This window comes from Oryx dammah, unplaced genomic scaffold, assembly GCF_014754425.2.
Source record: "Oryx dammah isolate SB20612 unplaced genomic scaffold, SCBI_Odam_1.1 HiC_scaffold_8, whole genome shotgun sequence".
NCBI classification, from domain to species: Eukaryota; Metazoa; Chordata; class Mammalia; order Artiodactyla; family Bovidae; genus Oryx; species Oryx dammah.
In genome coordinates, this window is record NW_024070192.1 from 7,395,539 (window position 1) to 7,405,162 (window position 9,624).

Genomic DNA, 9,624 nt, shown 5'->3' on the forward strand with positions numbered 1-9,624 from the left:
CTTGGTGGATGCAGAGAAGAGTGCTTCCCAGGTGGCTCAGTGGTAAAGAATCCACCTGCCAATACAGGAGACGCGAGTTCGATCCCTGGGTCAGGAATATTCCCTCGAGGAGGAAATGGTAACCCGCTCCAGTATTCTTGCCTGGAAAATCCCAAGGACAGAGGAGCCTGGAGGGCTACAGCCCATGAGGTCACAAAGAGTGGGACACAACTGAGCAAGCACACACGCAGGAGAAAAGGGCAGAAAAGGGAGCCGTTCAGAGACCAAACGTTTATTGAGCACTTACTATGTGCCAGGCACTGTCCCAGGAACCTGGGAGAGGAGGGGTCAGGGTAGCCTGGAACTGTCCAAGCTGTGGTTCCTTCTCCCAGAAACAAGGCCTGCAGGGGGACAGGGTCTGGGGGGCCTCCTCCCTGAGAGGTGGAAGGCCTTGGGTACAGAAGGTGGAGGCCTCTAGGAATCAGAAGGCTGGGGAATGTGTGGGGGTCCGAGGCTGTTGCCTTCTCTGGTTCAAACCAGGGGTGCAGAGAAGCCAGCTTCCCAGGAGCTGGGTCAGCAGCGGGAGAAGGCCCCAGGCCCCTGCATCACCTCCTCTTGAGCACGGATATGCAGGACTTCTTGAGGGGCCCGATCTGCAGATGGGCGTCTACACTCTCCAGGAAGAAGGCAGGCTTGAGTCTGCGCGTGAAGAGCCCCGCAAAGTGGCTGTCCAGGCGGCTCTGGAAGGGGTCAACGGGGGAGGCCGGCGTGCCAATCCGGCGTGCCCGGGAGGCCCTCAGCCTCCGTAGGAGGCTCATCTTGCCGTCCCGCACGGCATAGAAGGCCAGGGTTCGGTCAGCATATTCCAGGCAGATCCCCACGGTGGGTGAGAAGGGGTGCGGCAGGGGTGCCTCCTGCCCGTGGAACCAGACGGAGAAACTGCGTCCGTTCCACTGCAGGCAGCAGGAGTAGGCGTTGCGGCCCAGCCGGCCCCGGTCGTAGGGCTCTTGTGGGGAGAAGTCTTCGGCCATGACCCCCACGCTGACCCAGCCCTCAATGATCTCCACCTCCCAGTAATAGGTGCCCCGGTCCAGGGCGCCCTCGCCCAGCACCTGCTCGCAGTGGGTGAAGCGGGTGGGCGACTCTGGGTAGTTAATAGGACACAGCACCCTCTTCACGCCCTTGGTTCCAAACAGCTGCAGGAACTTGTCGGCCGTGTCACTGTCCAAGTCCACTATGTAGGCAACTGCCCCCACGGACCGGAGAGAAATGCGGGGCTCAGGTCCAAGGTCAGGCGGGGCAGCCTTTCCCCGAGGGGCCCACCTCCCCCAAACACCTCTCCAGTCCTTTGTAATGGGCATGATTCAGCCATCACGGGGAGCCCCCCGTGAGCTGACCTAGCTCACCCTCTGAACTGGGGACAGGAATCCCGGCCCATGGGCACTTAGGGCCCAGCCGAGCAGCCTTGGGAGAGCCCAGGTGAGCATCCTGGCAAGCCCAGGTGTCAACTTACACTTGAGGAAGTAATCCCTAGGAGCCTCACTCTCCAGGTTGTTGGTGCTGTCGGGGTCCTGGGACTCAGCATCTGCTGCCGAAGAGGAGACAGTCGGTGAGGGCCTCCTTAGCTGCCTGTGGCTGGGCTGTGCAAGGCAACCCGTCTCTGAACCTGTGATTGAAATCCTCCTCCTCCATCCTCTCAGCACCCCAGGCCACCTGGGGACAGGCACATGCCCAAATACGGTACCCTGTGTTCATACGCATCCTGGTCCTCGTTCTATGTCCCATGTCCTCCCTGGGCTTCATCCTCTCCGAAGCCAGAGGGTGTGCCAGGACAGGGCTGCGGCCAAAGGGGCTGACTAGTGATTACAGGGTGGTGGCTCAAGTCCCTGGCAGGATTTGGGGTCCTACCCTGTGCTAGGCACAGTTTCCATCCTCCACTCCTGAGTGGGCACTGGGCCTGGGGCCCTGTGCAGGGAGCCTGGGGAAGGGTGAGTCACTTGCGGGGGGCACCCACCTTCCGTGCCTGGCTTCTGCAGCCCGTCTTCGTCACCGCCCAGCCCCCGCAGCTGCTCCCACTGGCTGGAACAGGCCGAGGCCAGGATGGCCTGCACCGCGCGCACAGCCTGGGAGGACTTGGTAAAGCTGAGCTCCCTCGGGGGTCCGGGCCCGGGGCCGCACCCCTCCTCCAGGGCCAGCCTGAGTGCCAGGAGCTCCTGTGCCAGACAGATGCCCATTAAGGCTGAGCCGGCCATAGCAGCTCCTCCGGGCATGAGACAGACAGCCTGCCAGGAGGCGGGCACAGCCACGAAGGCGGCCCCCCGCAGCCTCCTCCTGCGGCTTCGGTGCCCGCTGCGCCCGCAGAGCCGCCCTCACCTGCAGGAAGCTGACCGAGTCGGCTTCGGGGACCTGACTGAGGTTGTGGCGGGCCCTGCTGAGTCGGCTCCGCTGCTCCTCCTGCCGCCGCAGGTCGCCTTGGGAGCGGCCCAGCATGGTCGCCTCCCCCTCATCGATGAAGCCCAGCACCTCCGTCTGAAACCCCTGCAGGACGGCTGCAGCCTCGGCAAACAGCCGGCTCACCCTCTCCCGCTCTGCCACGGCTGCGCTCTGCACAGGACAGTGGGGGGCGGGCAGTGAGGACAGAGAACGCCCCGAAGACGTTTTGGCCACCTTCTCAGAGCCCCGTCTTCCCACCAGGTCTTGTTGAGGGCGGGGGGTGGACAGAGGCACCAGCCCGAACTGCCCTGGGTCTGTGCCAGGTCAGGGGCGAGACAGGCATGCTCAGTGGAGCCGGGCCACGCCCTGGGCATGGGCTTCTCTGGGGTGGACGGTGCCATGCTGAAAGCTCACAGCACCGGGAGACTGCAGCAGGGGTGGACAGGGCCTGGGGTGGACGGGATCTGACCTTGATGAGGGCCACCGTGCGCCGGGACTGAGCGATGCCTGCGCCCAGCTCGTCCATGCGGTCCTCCACAGCGCTCAGGACTTTGGGCTGCTCGGCCTGTGGACGACACCCTCGAGGAGAAAGGGGTCTAGATGTAGGGTCCCGGGCCTCACCGAGGGGGAGGTGGGGGTGACCAAGAGTGGTATCCAGGTCCAGGTGGACTGGGAGTGGTGATGATATACCAGAGGGGCCTCAAGCCCAGGCTGGTGCCCTTTCGGAATGTCCGGGAGAGGGCAGGCTGGTGGGCCGTGGGCTGCCTGCCTCCCCCTCTTTGACTGGTGAGCAAGTCCAGGGCCCTCTGGGTCCACCATGTTGCTCATTGTGATTTGAGAACTTCCCTCCGCGGGAAAGAAGCAGAAAGTGAGGAGGGGCCCTGCGTAAGGTCTGGGAATCATTGTCCCCCAAGAGTCTGTGTCCCCAATCCAAGCCTGAAAAATGGGGATTCCGGGCAAATCCCCTGGGTCTTATGAGTCACCACTTCAGGCAGGAGAGACGGAAAATCCCAAGGCCAGAGGCGCCAAGACCAGGCCTGGGGCCAAAGGAAACTGGGGGCGGAGGTAACGGCTGGACAGCCAGTACATGCGCCCACCACCAGCCCCCGGGACAGCCAGACAGGGCGGTCTGTGTGCTCAGCCCACCCTCCACCGCACTCCTGTCGTCTGCCACACCCATCCAGTCCCTCAGCCCTGGCAGATCTGAGCGGGACCGGCAGGAGCCTGGCCAAGGCACCAGCCGCCCCCCGGGGACCCTGCGGACCCCACCAGGCTCCTTTAACCACCTCCACCCCATGGGCTCCGCCCCAGCCTCAGTCTTCCAGCCCGATTTTTGCATCCTTTTCGAGTTCTCACTGGGTCCCTCCAACCCCCATTCTCATCCCGAGAGGAATGTCCCACAGTGAGCGGATGACGGTCAGGGCTGGAAGGCACCGCAGAGATCCTCAGGTTAGAGAGGGGAATTAAGGACGGCAATGAGGGGTCCTCGGCCGGCGCGCGAGGCGCATCACCCGCCCCCGCCCGCCCGCCGCGCCCGCGCCCTACCTCCTGGAGCGCGCGCTCCTGCTCCAGTGGGACGAGCTCGTGGCCCCGGTGCTCCTGGGCGGCGCAGGCCTCGCACAGGCACACGCGCTCGGCGCGGCAGTAGCGCTCGAGCGGCCGCAGGTGGCGCGGACACAGGCTCTCCTCCAGCCGGCGCAGCGGCGGCACCAGGCGGTGTCCGCGCAGCGCGGGGCTGCGCTCGTGCGGGCCCAGGTGCGCGGGGCAGAAGGACGCGAGGCAGGAGAGGCAGGAGAGCGCGGCGGGCAGGGCGGCGCCTTCAGGGCACGCATCGCAGCGCACCGGCTCCTCACCGGGCGGCCATGACTCGGGCGCGCTGGGAGCCGACGGCTCCGGGGCGCTGGGCGGCGCGCTGGGTGTTGCCGGCTCGGGGGCCCGGGCCGGGGCCGGCGGGGTAGAGGCCGGGCCGGGGCCGGGCCCCGGGCCCGAGCCCTGGCGGAGCTGCAGCAGCTCGGACAGCGTGTGGTTCTTGCGGAGCTGGAGGCCGTCGGGGAAGGGTTCCTGGCACAGCGGGCAGCGCTCCGTGCCTCCGGGGCCGCCGGCGCCGCCCGCTCCGCGGTGCGGCCAGAGCGCGCCCAGGCAGAAGAGGCAGAAGTTGTGGCCGCAGGGCAGTGTCACCGGCTCCCGGAGCAGCTCCAGGCAGATGGGGCAGCTGAAGGGCCCACTCCCGTCCATGGCTCCGCGGCCGCGGCGCACCGCCTGCGCCGCTCGCGCCTGGGAGGGACCCGGACCATTCGCGACGCGGCGCCGCCCCCTGGGACAGAGGCCAAGGGTCCGGCCCCCGCCCGCCCCCGGCTCGGACCGCCCCCGAGCGCAAAAGGCCGGCCAGTACCCGGCCCCGTCCCGGACAGCGTGAGGTGGCCTCTGGGCCCCAGTCTGACCCCTAGGGGCTCCTGGAGGAAAGGGCAGTGAGAGAGAGGGCAGAGGGCATATGTTTTTGCCTCTTAGTGACTCTATTTACCTTCGGTGGGAAACTTGGGCTTCTCTAAACTTAAAATGGGAAGTTGATGTCCTCCAAGTCCACTGTCCTACGAATTCAGTTCCAGCCCATGGACACTCACGTGATGTGCCAGGGGCTCGGGTTGTGGGTTCCCCAAATGGAGATGTTCGCTGAGACTAGTGTAATTAACACTTAAAATGGTGCATTTTAGTATATGTAAACTATACCTCCATAATGTTAAAAAAAAGAATAGAATGGCAACAAAATAACTAAAGGAGCACTGGGTTGTAACCCTAAGTATAAAACAAACTTCTATGAGTTCATGCTGTTATAAATAAATCTCTGGATAAATAAATAAATGGAGAATAGACAAATTTCCCACAGAGGAATTCTAAGCAGCTTTGGCACATTCTCCAAGATGGAGAGTGGCTTCCCACTCTGCACGTGTGGAGGTTGCAGAGTGACTTCCTTCCAAAGGGAGCAGAAGAGTAACTTGACAGGGTACAGTGATGAAAACCAGCCCAGCCCGGTGATCAAGGTCAACATCAACAGGGATGTCATGTTCGGCAGTAAATACCGTTGATATGATGTGGTCTTCCTACTCACAGCCCTACTCTAATTATGATTAAAACTTTAGACAAATCCCAATGGAGACACAGTCTACACAGCGCCTGATCAGAACCCCTTGAAACTCTCAAGGTTGTCAAACAGAAGCAGTTTCCCTGAAAGTTTACTTTCCATCTGAAAAATTATCACAGCCAAGAGAAGTCCATGGAGACATGATAACTAAATGTCCTGTGTATTCTGGACGTGTTCCTGAGACAAAAAAAAAGGATGTTAGGGGGAAACAGGAAATTAAAATAAGTTATGGAATATAGTTCATAAGAATGTATCAATATTGGCTCTTTCATTGTGACAAATGTACCATAGTCATGATATGAGCAAAAGGACAAATTGGGAGGGAGGTATAGGGGAATTCTGAGTGATCTTTGCAATTTTTCTGTAAACTTGTAATTATTTTAAAAGTTCAGAAAACAGGTTCCCCTTGTGGCTCAGTGGTAAAGAATCCGCTGCCAGTATAGGAGACATGGTTCGATCCCTGATCCTGGAAGATCCCACATACCACAGAGCAACTAAGCTCTTGCGCCACAACTATGGAGCCTGTGTTCCAGAGCCCAGGAGCCGCGATGACCGAGCCACAACTCCTGAAGCCCGAGCCCCCTGGAGCCTGTGCTCTGCAGGGAGAGACGCCTGTACACCGCAACTGGGGAGTGGCCCCCGCTCACTGCAACTAGGAAGAAGCCCGAGCAGCAATGAAGACTCAGCACAGCCAAAAATACATAAATAAGATTAAATTTTAAAAATTCATTAAAAAAAATAAAGTAGTTGAGGCACTGCTTCCTACACTCAGGCCTGCAGACCTCCTGCTGATGAGAGGCCAAAGTGGAAGGAATACACAGATGGAGAGGGTTGATCCACATAGAGGTGGGGATTAGCCTTTCTTATTCCTCCAGGGCCCTTCTCCGAGCCTAATGTAGTCTCAGACGTCTTTCCAGAGTAACGCTTTTATTTTTATATATTTATTTTTCTATGTGTTGGCCGCACCATGCTGCCTGTGGGATTGTAGTTCCTGACTAGGGATCGAACCCATGCCCCCTGCAGGGAAAGTATGGAGTCTTAACCACTGGACCACTAGGGAAGTCCCCAGAGTAATGCTTTTAAATGCACAAAATAAAATGCACAGGGTGCCATGGCAATCAATTACATTGAAATACAGGTGCAAAATATAAAGAAAACAAATTTGTGATAAAGTTATATCTGTGTTTCTTTAACACAAGAACAAATAACAAGATCTGATGGAGGCCTAAGAATTACTGCGTTTTTGAGACAGTGATGGATGTAAGCATATTTCAAGTTCTCTGTCATTTCTGTAATACGCTATGAAAAATCTGTCATTTTTATTAGTGACAAGTCACAGCTATGGCTAATATCACTGTGGTGTGTTTTTTCTCCATTTGTAATGGAAAGAAATGCTAGATTACCATTAGAGGACATTGAAAATAAAGAGAATTCCCACCTCTCAAAACCCTGGATTAAACATGTCTAATTTAGGGGAAATTCCCTGGTGGTCCAGGGGTTAAGACTTGGTGCTTTCACTACTGTAGCTCCGATTCAATCCCTGATTGGCAAGCTAAGACCCCACAAGCCATGCTGCTGCTGCTGCTAAGTCACTTCAGTCATGTCCGACTCTGTGCGACCCCATAGACGGCAGCCCACCAGGCTCCGCCGTCCCTGGGATTCTCCAGGCAAGAACACTGGAGTGGGTTGCCATTTCCTTCTCCAGTGCATGAAAGTGAAAAGTGAAAGTGAACTCACTCAGTCGTGCCCGACTCTTAGCGACCCCATGGACTGCAGCCTACCAGGCTCCTCCGTCCATGGGATTTTCCAGGCAAGAGTACTGGAGTGGGTTGCCATTGCCTTCTCCGGGAAAACAGCTATACTCCAATAAAAATATAAAATCTGATTTAAAATTATGCTGTGCAGAGCCTCTTGGAAGGAGAGACGAAAACTAAGATCTATTAAATATTAAAAGAGGGGTGGGATCCACTCCTGAGGAATTTGTGGGACGTGGGTGGGGGTGAAGTCATGGTGGCCTTCGTGGAGGAAGTGTCATTTGAGTTGGGCTTTCACAGATTGCTAGGGCTTGGAGACGTGCAGAAACTAGGGTGGGAAAAGACCTTCTGGGCAGAGCAGTGGGTGGACCAGCCTGGGCGTGCCTGGTTTGGCAGAGAACCGTCTAATGAGTTCCGTAAGTAGTTTCCACAAGGAGCACTTGATCTTGATTGTCCCTTGTCTGCCAAGATGAGGGATGGTTCAGAGGCTCAGACATTAGAGGCTTGGCAGCCAGGCTGCCTGGACTTGCTGAGACCACAGACCCACTTGGCTTTGGAAGGGAGAGAAGGTGCCACTCGGGTTTGGGGGTACATACAGGGGACAAGTTCCACCCTCCGCTCCCCACCTCACAGCCTGTTCAGGAAGGTGTACTCCTCCAGGAATGCCTGGAGATGTGATTTGTCAGGGTGGTGGCATTTTGATATCTCATCTCCATTATGGGAGCTTTTAAAGTTGCCCAATATATTAATTATTCTTTTTGTGGCTGTGCTGGTTGCTGTGCAGGCTTTTCTCTAGCTGCGGCAAGCAGGGGCTACTCTCTTGCTGTGGAGCACGGGCCCTAGAGTTCCTGGGCTTCAGTAGTCGCGGCACTCGGGCTTAATTGCCCTGCGGTTATGTGGGATCTTCCTGGATCAGGGATCAAACTCGGGTCTTCTGCATTGGCAGCTGGATTCTTTACCACTGAGCCACCAAGGAAGCCCTATATTCATTATTCTTGAAATGAATGGGCTCTTAAGTAACTGACACTCTGCTCACGGCTGCATCTCACTCTGTCCTCTCCAGGACTCTCATGAAGGAGGGGAAATGGAATTCCAACAGGTTACGAATCTTGCCAGAGGCCACACATCTAGTCTTGCAGAGGAGGCAGAACTTAAACCCAGAATGTGCACCCTGAAAATAATCCTAAACCTCATAAATGACCCTGTCTGGCTGCAGTATTGCTTAAAAAAAAAAAAGTCAAGCAGAAACAAAAACAAACTGTAAAAGCAGTGGGACAAACAATAGTACTTAGCAAGCCAAGCTTAGCTTTGCTTGAATCTCTGGAAAAAGGAAATGGGAACCAAGCCATATCCCACAACAGCACTTCTTTATTCTACTGATGTACTTTTAAGACATGTGTATTTATTTCAAAATAATATATTTAGAGTATCTGAATAAAAAATTTAGTGAGCCCTATAATAAAAGCTGCAGTCCTGTATCCCACCTTTTTCAGATTCTTGCTTCCATGGACAGCTAGGTTCAACCCTTCTGTCTCTTCTAGCACTTACCTCCATATGCCTAAAGCACATGGGTGTGAGCTTGAACATCTGGATGTTTGTGCTTGTATTTCTGGAGATTTTGATTTTTTTTTTTTTTTTGATATCCAAAATGTGTTTATTGGGATGTTTTCCCATTCGTTCTGATGCAGGGTACTTTCAGTATTGCTTCTGTCTGAAGGAGCATCCTCCTGGAAGCCTTGCTTTTCCTCCTGTAGGCTGTCAGAGGACAGTAGAGCAACCAGCGCACAAAAACTACTGTTTGTGTGTGGCTAGAGTCGTTGGCGATTTTATAGCATCTTGGGCATCTCACATCCATGAAATAGGAATTGGGGCTCTGCACGAGGTGCTTCTGCTGGGGTTTCCTCTTCTCTTCTTCAGAGGGATGAAGGAGATCCTTTGCAAGAGGCATGTTCTCATGGCAAGGTCGTCACAATCAGGAAGCAAGATTTTGATTCCTTATCATTTCTCCTTTATGTTGAATTCCCCATTGCTTGGATCCCAGGGCTCCCCTCCCCTTCATTGATTTATTTCTTTATTTTTGAAAATTACATCCTCTGGGAGTTTCCTGGTAATGATGCGGAAGTGTCTGCAAATGTCTTTGTTCAGGCTTCACCCATGATTGACAGTTTGGCTGGGTATGGAATTCTGAACAGAAATCCTTTCCTCCCTCAGAGTCTCAAAGACCTGGCTCCATTGTCTTCTAGTTTCCAGCCCTGCGTTACTTCAAGACACATTTCCTGGTCACCACGCTGCTCCTTTCCGTTCCTCCCTCCACAGGCA

At 55.8% G+C, this 9,624-nt stretch overlaps 1 protein-coding gene and 1 pseudogene across 2 annotated transcripts; both read right to left on the minus strand.

The window, feature by feature from the left end:
* Window positions 1-255: 255 nt before the first annotated feature.
* On the minus strand, window positions 256-4,697 carry TRIM47 (tripartite motif containing 47). Of its 2 annotated transcripts, none has more exons than XM_040244573.1 (6): window positions 3,958-4,697; window positions 2,882-2,977; window positions 2,353-2,583; window positions 1,994-2,192; window positions 1,493-1,567; window positions 256-1,225 (listed from the first exon to the last, which is right to left on the minus strand). In XM_040244573.1, the coding sequence occupies exons 1-6, from the start codon at window positions 4,645-4,647 to the stop codon at window positions 585-587; spliced, it is 1,932 nt and encodes a 643-aa protein (XP_040100507.1). In that variant the 5' UTR covers window positions 4,648-4,697; the 3' UTR covers window positions 256-584. The 2 variants fall into 2 exon arrangements, with proteins under 2 accessions (XP_040100507.1, XP_040100508.1); XM_040244574.1 differs by having other exon boundaries at window positions 1,493-1,564; window positions 3,958-4,696.
* A 4,303-nt stretch (window positions 4,698-9,000) lies between these two features.
* Window positions 9,001-9,253, minus strand: LOC120866780 (annotated as a pseudogene).
* Window positions 9,254-9,624: the final 371 nt, after the last annotated feature.

Coding starts and splice junctions, on each gene's coding strand:
- TRIM47 (XM_040244573.1), bottom strand. CDS start 4,647: ATGGACGGGAGTGGGCCCTTCAGCTGCCCCATCTGCCTGGAGCTGCTC. Junction 2,584..2,881: donor GCACGGTGGCCCTCATCAAG/GTCAGATCCCGT, acceptor TGTCCTGTGCAG/AGCGCAGCCGTGGCAGAGCG. Junction 1,226..1,492: donor TAGGGATTACTTCCTCAAGT/GTAAGTTGACAC, acceptor CCGTGGGGGCAG/TTGCCTACATAGTGGACTTG.